Below are 15,149 nucleotides of genomic sequence, written 5' to 3' on the forward strand. Positions count from 1 at the left end.
ACGTGCCGTAGAACCGTAACTAGCAGAGCAGGACCTGGTCTCCCCGGTAGAGGAAGCAGCCTTGAAAAGCATCTAGTGTAGACAGTGTGGTTCCAACCCAAAGAAGGATAGAAAAAACAGGGACTGCTTTAATCCATAAAGTGCAGCCCTCGGGCCTGAATAAATAATTGGGGTTTTATAACTAGGTAATAAGGGCTAAAGACAAAGTGTGTGGTGGGGTTTCTTTAAACCTGCTTACATTGTCCTGAGTGGTAGTATTCTTGCAACTCTTGAACCAGGCAAGGGAGAAAGCCTGTTTGCCAGTTCTGTCTGGATTTTCTAGCCTGTGTCATACCACGCCCTCTCAACCACTTCTGATTTTGGACCCTGTTACCCGCTCGGGTGGGGAGAAAGTGTGAAATTGAAAGCATCCATTTTTCCAAGTATAAAAAGGGGGGACTGATGTGACTGGATCCAGAGACGACCTGGCAGTCTTACAGATGCTTTCCCTGGTCTCAGGACCCAGGAGGAGAGAAGAGCTGGCTTCAGGTGCATCTTAGACTGGAAGTTGGGCCCCTAACTAGGGGTGACCTGGGCCAGCTCTTTGCATCCTTGTTCCTTCCACTCTCCACCTGGGGTTCTTCCCTTCTGGCTACCTCCTTTCTACCCAGGACAAGCTGCTTTTGCTTCAGACTTCTGCCCATTGCTTCTGCTTCTCCCTGGGAACTAAGCCTAGTTCCCCCTTCCCTGGATATGCTGCAGTGATTAGGAGCTTAGAGCCAGACATTTACTAGCTGGGTCAGTGGGGCAAGGTCCTTAACCTCTCGGGGCTTCAGTTTCATCCTTGGTAAATAGAAATAATGATACCAACTTTCTAGTGAGGGTGAAAGCTAGTCTGGGTTAGGTACTTGGTGTGGGATCTGGCTCAGAGTGTTCAGTAAATGGTAGCCATCCTCAATAGCCCTGATCCTGCTGGCCTCTCCTGTTTCTGGGTAGGGTGTCCAGAGCTTCTGTTAGTGGTGATGTATGGTAGGTCTTCCCGTCCTACTGGCATTCCTCAGTTGCAGCTAGAACGTCGACATGATGAAGGGTCTGATCTGGTCGTCAGAGCTCCAACCACCAGCTTCTGCTGTATGCTTCCCTTTCAGCTAAATGTTAATTGCTTAGGCACACCCGGTTCCTTGGCTCGGGTGTCCTACTCGTGGGTATATGGCTCAGCTGTTGTCTTAAGCCCCTTCCAGAAAAACAAAAAGGAGAGCTTAATGGCAGTGCACCATCATTTGGACTTGAGTGTTGTCTTGATTTTCTGGCGTGCCCAGCCTACTTACGCGTAATGGTGTGGAATGTAGGTTCTGCTTGGTGGGAGGCTAGAATCTTGGCAACATCCTTGTAGTCACAGGGTGAACACAAGCCAGTTGCACATTCATGCCTTAGTGACGCTGGCAAGGGCTGACATTTTGCTCCCTTACGTGCTGGAGCTATGGTTTAAGGAGAATGGGAGTGTCACAGCAGTGACAGGCAGAATGTGTCCAGCCTCACAGCTTTGTAGAGAAGGGCAGCAAAACCCAGAGACAGCCACCAAAACCCAGAGACAGCCACCACTCTGAGCTGTTGGCGGGGCTTCACCCTTGCTATTTCAGTAACAGGCACATCATTATGCCTTCTGTGGATTTGTTTCAGTCATTCGATACTGAGGCTTGCTATATGTGTGCCAGGCACTGTTTGGGACATTTGTTTGTTTTTTTAAGATTTTATTTATTTGAGAGAGAGAGAGAGCACACAAACAGGGGAGGGGTAGAGGGGCAGAGGGACAAGCAGATTCCCTGCTGAGCAGGGAGCCCGACTCGGGGCTCAATCCCAGACGCTGAGATCATGACCTGAGCCACACACGTGCCCCAGTTTGGGACATTTGTGGACCATTTTTATGGCCTGTAGTGTCTTTCATCCTAAAAAAAAAGCCCTGTGAAGCAGCCCTTCTCTACATTTGATAGAGAAAATCAAAATTCATAGTGGTTCAGTGACTTGCGTGAGGTTGCACAGTTAGTTGACAGAACCAGAATTTTATTTGAACCTTTAACTCTTTAAGTTTGGCTTTCTGTGGTTTCAGTGAAATTTTTAAACAAATGCTAGTGCCCAGGCCTCAGCAGCAGTGATGGAAGGGTGAAGGGATCTTTCCGATTTCCAAGTTCACTTTTCAGCTTGCTATCCATGTACCAAGAACCAAGTATCAGCATCACCAAGGCTCTGTTTGTTTTTATTGAGATATTATTGATATTAGTTTCAGGTGACAATTCAGTATGTATACATATTGCAGAATGGTCCATCCATTTTTCTTGTGATGAGAGCTTTTAAGATCTACGCTCTTGGCAGCTTTCTGATACACAGTACAGTATTAACTATAGTCACCAGGCTGTATATTACATCCCCGGGACTTATTTTGGTTTGTTTGTTTTTTTTAAGTGGTGATTTGGCCTGGTCAGGAGTTTGGGTGCATTCCTTTCCCCTGTGAACTTGAGCCAGCTGGGAGAGGGCTTGCTTGACTGATCCACTCAACCTGGGCAGAGAAGGGGGAAGAAAGCAGAGATGTCGGGGTCTGCTCCCATGAAGCTTGGAGGTGAGGGCCGTGGCCACCACACCTGAGGTAGGTGGTCCATAAGAGTTTGAGCATTTGGGATGGACACTAGCATAAGGCAGGGATTCGACAGTAACATGGCCCAATAGATGTCTATCTTTCCGGTTTTACCAGTGTGGTAAATTCCTCCCGGGGCGGGGGGGGAGTGTAAGGGAGAAGTCTGTATGAGAAGTGGTCCCCCCAATAACACCTGTCCCCTGAGGGCTAAGAAGGGGATGTGGGGCTGGGAGGAGAGGCTGCTCCCCTTTAGAGACTTCTGGTCCATCATAGCTTGACAGATTAGGGGGTATGGCTCAGGGATAAAGCATTTGACTGCAGAACTTGACAGATTATTCCAGGCTTGGATGGGTACAAACTTCCCTGGATGTGACATCCAGCTAGACTCACTTCAGCTGCTGAACAGGTGGGCAAACAAGCAGACTTGTGCTGTTGTTCTAACACCCAGTCTTAAAGCTGGCCCAAGCAAGGGTTAGGCACGAACCTAACCTGGATGGGATTCCATCCATGTTGCCAGCTGGCCCCATGGGCCACTGTGCTGTGATTTCCCAGAGGTCCTTGGGGAAATGGGGCGCCATGCAGTCCTGCAGCCCTCTCAGAAGTGAAGGAGTCCCTAAAGGATATTTCAACTCACTTTTGGTGGCTGCAGAACCATCAGGGCATTGGAAGCTGAGGATAAAGATCTCCCTCACTTGCTGTCAGCATGTAGACAGGGGTCCTTGAGGCTACCAGGCACCTGGAGGTGGGAACCTTCCTGGTGGTGCCCAGCTCTAGAGGGCCCCAGTGACGACGACTGACCTGGGAGAGGGTCAGGGTAATAGACCTCCCAGATTGAGTGCAGAGAAAGGATAAATTCATTAGCAACTTGAGCAGACTCCCTTGCAGAGTCAGAGGAAGATGCTGTGTAGTAAGCATAGGCTCTGGAATCGGGCAGATCTGGATGTAAGTTCTGGCTCTGCCTCTGTGAGATTTGATTAGCTTCTCTGCTCATTTCCTCATCTCTGAAATGGGCATAGGCATAGGCTCTAGGCTATTGGACGTGTTCATCAAGATTATGCCTGCAAAGCTCTTAATGCGGAGCCGGAACCAGCGCTTAGTAGAACTGTTATTGGTTGCACAGAAGCCTGGGGCACACAACTCCAATGGGGAGGTAGATGAGACAAAAGGAAGGGGAGAAGGGAGAACTGGGAGGACCCCGAGAGTGGGCCCCTGGCTGGCTTCATGAAATGGGGCCTAGAAAGGAACAGCTTAGCATCGTGCAGGCAAAGAAGCTCTCACACACTGCAGACCACAGGGCGTACCCCGAGGCCCGGGAGGCCTGAGAGAGGAGCAAACAGGTGGCGGCGACGGCTACCTTGTGTGTGTGTGCGTGTGTGCGCGTGCGCACGCACACACACGTGCAGGACAGTGTGTAGATTAAGAGGAGGGCGGGTACCACACGGTAGTGGCTGGGCCTGGGGACCCCGGGATTGGTGTAGGCTCCGCAGAGGCTACGGTTGCTGGTGGGGGCCCAGGGCATTTTATCTGTCCACAGATACCTACTAAGCCTGTGCTCTGTGCCAAGTCCTGTGCCAATTTAACAGGGTGAGTACTGTGCGCATGGAACGCTGCCCCACATTGCTGGGGGAAAGAGCTTTTTATGTTTCCTTCCCCAGATCACTGACCCATCAGGTCCCAGCTGAGGGAGGCACTGACACAGGGACATTGGAAACTGCTTTTATTACCCTGAGTATAACAAATAGAACACAGTCACAGTATAAAAAAACAGAGCAGGAAGTAGGTGCAGGCAATGACACAAAGTATGCACTGGGGACACGCTCCTTTCAGGGTCTGCAGCTAGTTACTTGGAAAAAGCCAGTTAGGATTGTAAAAATTTTCTCTTTAATAACAATAATTTCACTAAAATTATACAAAGTACATTCAATACTTAAGGGGAGGGAGGAAGCCAGTTTGGCCTGGAAGCATCATCTGTTGACTCCAACAAAGGAAGCCCAGCTGGGCTGGGAGGGTGGAGGTCTGGTTGTAAAAAATAAAAACGTGGATGGGTTAAAAACAAGGCCCCCCAACCAGGAAGCAGGGTGGGCGTGCACGTTCCTGGGAGGGCGGGAGGCCCAGCCGGCATGCTGCTGCTGGGCCTGGGCTGGTGCTCAGGCGGGCTCCGAGTGGGTGGGGGGCAGGTTTTTATGCTTGAAATACTGCACGACTTGTTGGGGCAGTTCTGCCAGCACAGCTTTGGCCAAGGTCTCTTTTGCCGCCTGCGGGGCCGAGGGGGAGATAGGGTCAGTGGAAGACCGTGGTGAGGGGCGGGCTCTATGCCCAGACTGCTGTAAGAGAAGGTGTCTCTGGAGGACAGAATCAGGGCGAAGGGCCAGGGCTGTCTAGAGCTCACGTCCCTTGTCCCAGCCAAGGTCTGAAACCCCACTGCTAGCAGTGCTTTTCCTTTACATGAAGTCTCTTTTCCTTGAGCACTTGAGATGCCCGGGGATCGCGTTTTAAGATGAATATGCCTGTGGGAGGCTTTTCAGGGAAAGAGACAGTGGAGGTGAGCTGCACAGCCTACTCACCTGACATTTCCTGAGCACCTTCTTGGCCCATATAAATGGGCCAGGACTGTCTGGCTCACTGCTGAATGCTCAGCCACAGGCCAGCCATGGGGAGGTGCTCAGTCAGTGTCCTATGCATGAATGGGGGCCTGTACCACAAAACACCAAGAGTCCCTATGGCTGAGGGCACCAAGGTCTGGAGAGGTCAGGGACTTGCCCAAGGCCACAGAGTAAGCATCTAGTTAAATAAGAGTTGGGCCCCCAGGTGATGGGACATGGGTGGCATCTGAGACTGCTCCCCCTGGGATCCTGGTGGGTCCAGCTGCTAGTGCAGTGACCTTGTGGGCCGACCTGGGGTCACCTGCAGATAGGCCCAGAGCCACCTCCAGGAACAAGGTGGGGCCACCAGTCCCCCTGCGGGGCAGGCCATCCTAAGATGCGCCTCGTTTTCTATCTGTGAAGGAGGCTGGTTGAGGTGTGACTACCCACAAAAACCTCTCTCACCCCTGGGCCTTTGCTCTCAGCCCCCCGTCTACCTGGAATGCTTTGCCCCACCTGGATAACTCCAACTTCTGGTTCAGGCCCTTGGTCGGAGGGCCGGGCCTCCCTGAAACCCTGCTCTGGAGCCCCAGTGTGGGTTGGGCACCACTCCCTGGGTTCCATGAGCTTGCTGAAGCCGGTGCTCACATGGTCTTAGGGGCTCATGTGGGGGTGGGCCCTCGGGCAGCACACAATGGAGCAGAGGGCAGAGGAGCCCAAGACCTTCATCCTTATTAACGCTGGTTGCTGGGGTCCCCTAAGCACCCCCTCCCCAGCCTGGGCCCACACTCACATTGCGGAACTCTCGGAAGGGCACGAACTGCACGATATCACGGGCTGCCTCCTCCCCGGTGTGCGAGCGCAGTGTGCGGCTGTCCCCGTCCAGGAACTCCATGGCGGCAAAGTCGGCGTTGCCCACGCCCACGATGATGATGGACATGGGCAGCTTGGAAGCCTGCACCACGGCGTGCCGCGTCTCCTCCATGTCACTGATGACGCCATCCGTGATGATGAGGAGGATGAAGTATTGCTGCAGGGAAGAGGCAGCCAGGTGCTCTGAGGCCTCTGTCCCCCCTTCCTCGGCCTCCCCCAAACCCTCTGACCCCTGAGAGGAAGGCAGCTCTCCATGCCCAGCTGCCGCCAAATCCCAGCCCCGGCCCGCAGCACCCCACCCCTGCAGGCCTCTCGCCATCCAACCCTGACCTGGTCCCAGCCCGAGGCACAAACTGCTCTCTTCCCCCTGCCCTGGCTGTGCCCTTAGACGCCACAGCTCTGTGTCAGGGCCCCAAACTCCAGGCCTGGCCCTCCGGTTGCTCTGCTGTGGGACGCGGGGCAATTGGCTGATGCCACGCCTCAGCTTCATCATCTGCACGGTGGCAGCTGCTGTACCACAGTGGCACTCTGTGCCCAAGAACTGCATCCCTGGCAGGCAGGCCCATGGCCGGGGAGGGAGGCGCGTCCTGGCTGACCTGGACTGTCTCGCCTTCTCCGCTCCACACCGATCCCTGCAAGCTGCTCCTTCCCCGGCTGCAGGGCTGGCCTCTGAGACAGGCAAGCTGCCTGGCACACAGGCCAGTGCTTCTGGGCTCACACAGCACACACAGCCTCAAGGCAGTGTTACTTCTGCAGTGGTCTTTCACTGCCGCAGACTGTACCCAGGAGGGAGTCTCAGGTCGGTTCTAGTGGGCCTTTAACGCCTCTCATTTGCTCACCTTCCTTATTAACAGAGGCGGGAAGCGCAGAGCTTCAGGGGATGAGAGTTTCTAGCTAGACTTCAATACCAGGTACAATGTTTTTTACTGTTACTCTCTATATATGGCAAGTGGTAACTTTTAACAGTGGGCTATACAGTTTCCTTATAAAATTACTTAAAATACTGAATAATTAGCATGGGCATGCATGGCCATGTGAACGGGACACGGTGGGCACATGAGGTTCAGGAAGGCTCCCTAGATGGCCTGGGCAGAGGCCCCAGAATACCAAGCCGGCTGACACCTTAGTGTCAGCTCTGTTCTTAGCACCCTCTGGCCCCTTTTTAAGGAACCTGGTTTGCCCCATCCGTAAAATAAACAGAAAAGCCCTAACTGGCCCTAATATTCTTTGAGGCTTTTGCCTTCTAGTCTGATCCTTTTGGTTCTCAGGAGAGGAAAAAGGGGGCCAGACTAGTCCAGGTCATAGAGGGCAGAACTGAGCCAGACCCTAGGTCAGCACCTGGCCACCTTCTCACCCAGCAAACCATTTGCTCACTGGGAACCATACAGAGGCTACAAGTTCAGGCCCCTAGGATGCCCTACTCTCCTGCTTGTCCCCCACGCACAGCCCTAGAAGGAGCGGGTGAGCCGCTCGGAGGTGTAGACCCACCATCCTAAACCACCTCCTGCACTGTGCCTTTAAGAGACCGAGCCCTCGATGCTGGGGATACCTGTTGCCATGGAGATGGCAGCCTGGATCCCTGTAGTGGAGGGCAGCAGCTGCCAGCCCCCCATCCCTGTGGTTGGAGGGCCTTATAAGCCCATCTACACCCTTGTCCCCCCACAGCCCACCGTTGTTCCAGCACCCCTTCTGTAAATGGCCCTCTAACCCCACTCCCCTCCCGCCAGAAAGTCCAGGGCAAGATTTCCAGGGCACCTAAGCTGGCAGGAGGGAAGGCACGGAAGGTCCTGGTGAGGAGGAGGGAGGATGCCTGGCCTCAATCAACAGGTTCACCACTCAGGGTGGGACTGGCCTCCCACCCTCCCCACCCCCCACGCGGCCCTCAGCTTTCTCCTTTCACTCAACCGCACATCTATGCCAGAAGATTGGAGCCTCAGGCCTGGGCCTCCCCCAGGACTTGGATCCTCTTTCCCAGGGAGGTGGGCGCAGCCTGGGGCTGGGTTCCTGCAGGACCATGGGCACCACCTGACAGGGCGAGAAAGTCCCTGCTAATGCACCACAGTACACAGACCCTTCCTGCCATCCTCACACTGGGATTCTGTTTTAGAGATGAGGAAAGGGGCTGAAAAGGGGGTTCAGTGACTGCTGGGAACTGGCACATTCTAGATCCATACACAAGCCTGGCCGACCCCAGAGCTGGGGCTCTTTCCACAGCGTCCCCCCTCTGCCACCCCCCCCTCCTGTTTTGGTGGTGCGGCCTCACCAGTAATGGGCCCCAGCAGGAGGAGCTTTCCGCACCCTCTCGCCCCACTGTCAGACGGTCTCAATGTCTAGGACAGCAGCCCAGGGAAGAGCCAGACCCATGGCCCTGGCCATGAACCCTCACTCCTTTGCGTGCCAGCCAGCTGTAATACCCACAGCCATGGGCCTATCTCAGCTTTGGGCCAGCTGGGCCAGCCTTCGCAAGGGAACTGCAGCTAACACATCCTGTGCTTCTCACCCACCCCAGGCGGAGCCTCTACATTCCACTACAACCCCAAGGCTCTACAGCCCCACCCCCAAGACAGAAATGGGAGGGGGCTGTAGACGAGAATGAAAGGCGAACTGGGCAGGAGGAGGTGGGAAAGGGCGCTGCTGTCCCCACAGACAACCCTGGTCTGGTCTCCCCTGCCCCCAAACTTTCCCACCTCCACACCCTTCCTGGTACCCTTCTTCCTGCCTGGCATACCCTTCCAGCCACAGTTCCAAGACCCATCAGAGCATCTATGCCTCCATCCCAAGCAGGTGGAAGGCCATCCCCAGCCCCGAGCTCCACTTCCCCTGCTGGCATTACCCCTTGGCGGGGGGGAGGGGGGGGAGGTCTCCTCTGGAGATTCCTCTCCCCACCACACACCCCAAGTGCTCCTCCAGGCAGCCCCTTGTAACCCTCTTCTGCATCTCCCAGCTGCGGCCCCCCGTCCCTGCCCCAGAACCACAGCCAATCACCATCAGGTCCAACCAAAAATCAAAGCACCCAACACCATTCAAAGACGGAGTAGCTTTTGCCTTTACCCAGAGGTTCTTCAGGCTTCTGGGGCTGTAAATAGCCACTTCCCCTAAAGCGTTTAACATATCAGATTTATAAGAAACCGACCACAATTCCAGTCAGAGTCTGGGGAAACTGCTCCCTGGCTTATTTCTGAAGTTGGCTGCCAAAGACCCTTGTGGGGGGGGCGGGATTCCAGGGTCCTGTGCCCCAGCTCCCCCTCCATTAGGACACCAGATACCTAGGTAACCAAGTAGGAATGGGCCGTGGACAGCAAGACCCAGGGCTTATGGGCAGAGAGAAGGATGGGGGCCCCATAATTGGGATCATCTAGCCCTTTCTGACCCTCTTAATACCCTCAGTGGCTCCCCATGGCCCTCAAGAGAAAATCCAGGGTCCTCATTGCCTTCCAAGGCCCTGTGGTAGCTGGCATTTCCCTACCCCCAACTCACCCCTCTCACATCAAGACTTCTTTCTTCAGTTAGGTCCAAACACCCTGCCTCCTGGGCTTTGCATATGCTGTTCCCTCCACCTGGGGCACTCCACGCCCACGTGCACGCATGATTTTCACGTGGCTAACTCTTAAGCATCCTCCACGTCTCAGCCTGGACGTCACTTTTCCAAGAAGCCTTCCCTCAGCCCTCTGGGTTAGGTGCCACCTTTAGGAGGCTGGGCCTCTGTCAGCACAGGTTTAATCACTGCATCACAGCTGCTGTTTCCCCGGCCAGGTTCCCCACTAGACTGCAGGCCCCGGGAGGACAGAGGCCACGCATCACGGTCTCCCTAGTGCCGCACAGAAATATGCTCCGGAAAGACGGGTGGTGTGTGTGAACGGGAGAGTGCAGGCCTGCCTAGAGCAATGCCTCCTACCATCTGCTCTCGAGTTCCTGTACGTGGGTGTGCACGCGTGTGCATATGTCTATGGCCAGGGAAGGTGAAGCCACACCGAGTATTGTCCACCACCACCCCCACCCCCCCACCGCCAAGCGGCTGTATAAAAGTAGCGCTTAATCCACAAATTATTTCCCTTTGCCTTGGGTCTAACTGTGCTCAGGGGCATCCCCAGAAGTGCTTACTGTGTGCCAGGCACCGTGCTGAGCAATTCACGTGCCAATCTGGTTGAATCCTCAGTGTTTCTAGCAGGCAGCCACCGTTCAGCACCTCCACGGTACAGGTGAGGAAACAGGTTCACAGAGCTTCAGCAAGCTGCCCTGGGTCACACAGCCAGGCAGTGGAGAAGCTGGGGTCTGAATGGGGTCGATGGGCCTTGGGAGCTCAAGGCTGAACCATCAGGCAGCACCACCTCTGGTGCATGGTGAGCTGCAGGCTAGAGCCCGGCCGGAGGTGGAGAAGTGGATCTGCTTGGACATCAGGGTGAGAGGGGCTGATAGACTCTCCGGTCCCACTCCTGCTGGGGGATGGCCCAAATCACACAGGGATGGGGGCGCTGCATCCTGGAGGGTGAGGGTGCCCAGAGAAGGCTGCCTCCCCAGGTTGGAAGGACCGGGTCATGACCAAAGTGGCTGGGGCACTGAGACCACCAGGGTGCTGCCTAAAAGTGGCTGGGGTATTGAGAGGATCAGGACTGGGCAGAGAAAGGGCCAAGTTTCCCGCTCCAGGGAGCCCTCAGCATTTGTTCCCCAGAACACCAAGATCCCCTTCCTGGCCTGCCCCAGGGCCCCAGGACCCCAGGCCCCTTTCTGCCCGGAGTACACCTCCTGCGCCATCCCACCCTGGTTCCGCCTGGCAAGAACACCGGCCTTACTCCTGCTACCACACCGCCGTTCTTCCTTTTCAACAAGGATGCAGGCCGTTTCTGCCATCCCTTTCAAAACTGGCTCAGGCTGCTAACAGGCTGGGCAGGAAACGGCCTGGCTGACCACAGGCATCCAAGTGGTGCAAGCCCAGGGGCTGTCTCGCCAACCAATTCCAGCCCTGCGCCCCCCGGAATTAAAAACCAGCCCCTCCCAGGCCTTGCCCTGGTCGCTGTCCCATTCAGGTGGCCCCAGATCCTCCCAACACCCCGGTGGGGGGGGGGGGGGCTTTCCTTTGCCCTTTCATACAGGAAACGGGCTCAGAGCAGGAGGGGGCCTGTCCCGGGCCCTCAGTGGCAGGCGCGCCTGGCACTACAGCAGATCCTGCTCCCGGAGGCAGAAGAGACCCAGACCGCCTTCCTTCCCCCCCAGCGCTTGCGCCATGACCGCCTTCCTGCCGGCCCTGGCCTCTGCAGTCTGCTCTGCCTGTCCTTCCTCATCCTCCAGGTCTCTCTGGGGCAGGTGCTGTGTGATCTTGCTTAATCTCAACACCTCCTCCTCAGAGTAGGTTTTACTTGTTTCCCATCGTACAGACAGCGACACGGAGGCTCAGGGAGGTTCCGTGCTTTGCCCAAGCTACAGGGAGGAAGGGGTGGGGCCCGGATTCAGACTCTGGCAGCCTGACTGGAGAGCCCCCTTCCACCTCCCAACCAACCAGGCCGGGTCCTGCTGTCCTGCCCTCCCCAGGGCGACCCTGGTGTCCTCTTCTCTTGCTTAACCTCTACGGCCTCCATCTTTGCTGCCATGCCCAGAAGCCAACCTCTGCCTCCCTAGGAATCAGGGAGGGGTCTCGCTCCTCTGGGGGCCCCAGTGGAGCGAGGTCCTTTTCCCTCTGGGAGGGGCGCTGGCGGGGGTCCCCGCCCCCTGCCTCCCGAGCCTTGCACAGCACTCCCATGGCGGGGCCCACGGATTCATCCACCCCCCGGCATGGTAAGTGCCTGCCGTAGGCCGGATGGTGGCAAACACGCAACAGCCTGGCCAGTGGGGCTGGCAGTCGGGGGGGGGGGGGGACACACTGCGGATGAGGAGACGTGGACAAGGTAAACTAGATGCTGCTGCCATCCTGAGAGTCCAGATGAGAATCGACAGAGAAGGCAGGAGATCAGCCTCAGAGGGGTGGTCGAGAAAGGCCACGGGTGGGGGGAGGGTGGCATCTGAGGGGACACTGAGGAATGGGTAGAACCAGCCAGGCAGAGAGTCAGCAGGGCAGAGGGTCTGCAAGGGGTACAAGCTTGTGTGTTTGAGGGACAGGAAGAGGGTAGGATCAGAAGGGGAGGCAGGCGTGGTGGGTAGGAGAGGAGGTCTCTGTGGAAGGGAGCGGCTAGGGAGTGGCAGGCTCGGACCGGACCCCTGCAGGAGAATGGATTGTAGGGGCCAGAGACAGAAGCTGGTGGCCTTGGTGCTGGGAAGGACAATCTGAGATACCATCTTCGAGGTAGAGTGAAAAGGACAGTCTAGAAGGGACATCAGCCTGGGTGCAGAGACTCTTCCTTTCCAAGGGGGAAGCCCAGAGCGGGCCACAGGCTTGGGAAGGTCTCCCAGCGGGGAGCGGCCAGGCAGGAGGCAGACCTAAGTCTCCTTGGTGGCAGCCCAGGCTCCGCCACCCAGAGCTAGGAGCTGGGTTTCCCGCTTTGGCTGGAACCTGACAAGGTGGCCTGGGGACAGGGCCTGGGAAGGGCTACTTGTGGCGCCGCCCCTGGGGCTGGGGTTGACGGCTTCATGCTACATAGTCAAGTCAGGGCAAATCCTGGTAGGTGCAGGGGTAAGTGGACAAGGTGACCCTTGGTGACCCCAACACCGGCATTAGGCCTGAAGCTAGAGGGCAGAGAGAAGACCAGGGATGCAGATGCTATCGATGGCCGTCTGCCATGTATTCCAAATGCCACACAGTTGCCCTGGCAACCTTCCGCCAGGCCTGCCTCTAGCCTCATCACTGAGCACTGGGCCAGGGCCAGACAGTGGCCCAGAAGGTCAGCTTTAAGGCTGCAGGGACCACCGTCTCTTGGTTTCCATGTGTCCCAGGAATAACGAACACCGCACCTCCCACTGATTACAGTCCAATGTCCTACTAAGCATGAACGGAATCACTGTGTCTTTTTCAAGTCTGTGCTCCGGAAAGCCAGGACCAATCGAGTTGAGCTTGGTCCAACCCCCTTACCATACTTGCAGGTAAACCGAGGCAGAGAAAGCCAAATATCCAGTTCACCAGCCCCATGGGGGTGGGCGGATTAGGGATGGACCTCAGTCTGGCCCTCCTGTCAGGCAAGGACGGCCCAGCCAGGGCCAGCCCTCTCCCACACACCCACGGCGGTGGCTGCCTACTCACCGTGGCCGTCTGCTGCTGTGTGGCCTGGGCCGCAAACCGCGCCACGTGGTTGACGATGGGAGAGAAGTTGGTGGGACCATAGAAACGGATATGGGGCAGGCAAGCCGAGTATGCCTGGGCGATGCCATCCACACCTGCCTCGCGGGGTGGGGGGGGGGGAAGACTGCGTCAGCCTCGGTCCCCCTGACCCTTCACCCACCCTCATCCCATTTGCAGACCCTGCCTCTACTTCATGCTCGCCCCAAATGCCCCTACGGTGGCCAGCGTGGGTCCCGTGAGACCAGAAGCTCCCAGAGGGCAGGGCCAAGATGGTATAAAGCGAAGAGCCCTGAATATGGAGTCAGGCAGACCCGAGTTCGAATCCTGCCTTTGCCACTTCCTAGCTGTGGGACCTGAGGCAAGTTGTTTAATCTTTCTGAGCCTGTTTCCCTGTCTGGCAATGGGACTGATAATCTTCGCTCAGGCAGCTGGCCAGAGGAGGGCTCAGCAGGCTCTTCCCAGGGAAGGGACTTGGCAGCCGGCCATCTTGAGGTCCATTCTGGCCATGCTACAGCTTTTGCCGAGGGTTGCTGGGGGTGTGGGGGGGGGGGCGGGACGGAGATGCTTGTATAGCCCCAGCACACAGTAGGTGCTCCGTAAATGGCCACCATTATGAGAAGACTATCCCACAGCCCCGTGGTCCTATCCAGGAGGCCTCTAGCTGGGGAGGAGGTTGATCGACCTCATTTTGGACAAAGTCTCTGGAGACGTGCTCCAAACTAGACAGAGCCCAGGAGTAGTACCGGCTACATTTCTGGCCAACAGATGCCCATGGCTTCTGAGTCATGGCATCGTTCCCAAGCTGGTGACTTGATGCATTTCCCTTCCAAGTACAAACCGGGCCCAGCTTTGGGAATCCCCAGGGAAGGCAGAGGCTCTATCCAAGCCAAATCCTAGGCTGGAAGGTCTCATGAGGGCGGGGCCCACCCTCTTCCATATCCACCTGGAGCCCCCTTCCTCTTCCAGTAGTCTCTTAACTGATTCTGGAGGCTCAGAAATCCTCTGAGGCCGAGGGGGCGGGGGTGAGCACAGGCACTACTCACTGCCTGCCCCTTTCTACCCCCCACTCCCACACCGGCAACCCTCAGTCCTCGGTTGCCAAGGCTCTTTGTGGAAGGCAAGAGGGAGCAGCGTGGGGCAGAGCTGGGCCCTTCAGCAAGGGCGGGTGGGAGGTGAGAGACAGGTGTATTATATCTGGTGCCCTTGACCACCTCCTGTCCTACACAGGGCTTCCTGTCAACGCTTCCCTTAATTCTCACCTGACCCACCCCTTCAGGTGAGCTAAGCAGGTATCACACTCCCTGTGGCAGGTGAGGAGGCAAAGGCCCAGAGAGAGGCAGTGATCTCTCCCAAGGTCACACAACCAGGAAAAGGGCAGCGGCTGGCCTTGCATCCAGGACCACCTGACTCCAACCTCCAGCTCTGCCCCATCTGTCATTAGGAGCAAGCATGAGGGAGAGGGAATGGGAGCACGAGACAAAACCTATATGCTGCCCCTCCCTCCGCCCAGAGCAGGTGCAGGCGGGCTTGGCACTCACCCGAGCAGAAGGGGTTGGTGGGGTTGAAGTTGATGGCAAACTCATGGGAGACCTGAAATGTAGAGAAAATGCTGGGCTGGCAGCCTTCTGGGCCCAGGCCCCACCCATGGCCCGGCCAAAGCTCCCTCTGGGGCACCTGGCTTTTCATGCCCCATCCCCACCCCCAGGTCAAGGCTACTGATCCCCTCCCCATCTGCTTTCACCTCCACTGCTGGGGCTGAGCCACACAGAGAGGTCTGAATACTCTCACTCCATAGTGGGTGCACATCACCCCAATCTCTTCTGGGCAGGGGGTCAGTGCTGCCTGTGCCTCCTCACCCCCCTAAGAGAGTCCGGAGTGGGAC

At 56.6% G+C, this 15,149-nt stretch overlaps 1 protein-coding gene and 1 long non-coding RNA gene across 9 annotated transcripts in view; one reads left to right on the plus strand and one right to left on the minus strand.

Moving 5' to 3' along the window:
- Positions 1 to 1,898: 1,898 nt before the first annotated feature.
- Positions 1,899 to 15,149, minus strand: part of CPNE2 (copine 2) — a 47,670-nt gene continuing 34,419 nt past the window's right edge. For 4 of the 8 annotated variants that reach the window (XM_027619123.2, XM_027619119.2, XM_027619120.2 and 1 more), the window contains 4 exons: positions 14,806 to 14,857; positions 13,229 to 13,362; positions 5,984 to 6,220; positions 4,309 to 4,863 (listed from right to left, as the gene is read on the minus strand). In XM_027619123.2, coding sequence (XP_027474924.1) covers positions 4,756 to 4,863; positions 5,984 to 6,220; positions 13,229 to 13,362; positions 14,806 to 14,857 — 531 coding nt within the window. In that variant the 3' untranslated portion in view covers positions 4,309 to 4,755. Of the gene's footprint in view, positions 2,534 to 4,308; positions 4,864 to 5,983; positions 6,221 to 10,164; positions 10,497 to 13,228; positions 13,363 to 14,805; positions 14,858 to 15,149 lie in introns of those variants that run through there. The other 4 variants (XM_027619118.1, XR_003524209.1, XM_027619124.1 and 1 more) reach the window with 4 other exon arrangements.
- Positions 2,498 to 6,191, plus strand: LOC113936142. The gene is made up of 3 exons (XR_003524211.1): positions 2,498 to 2,620; positions 4,143 to 4,192; positions 6,077 to 6,191. It is a non-coding gene; the product is annotated as an uncharacterized LOC113936142 (long non-coding RNA).

Source organism: Zalophus californianus, chromosome 17 (genome assembly GCF_009762305.2).
Source record: "Zalophus californianus isolate mZalCal1 chromosome 17, mZalCal1.pri.v2, whole genome shotgun sequence".
Classification (NCBI taxonomy): Eukaryota; Metazoa; Chordata; class Mammalia; order Carnivora; family Otariidae; genus Zalophus; species Zalophus californianus.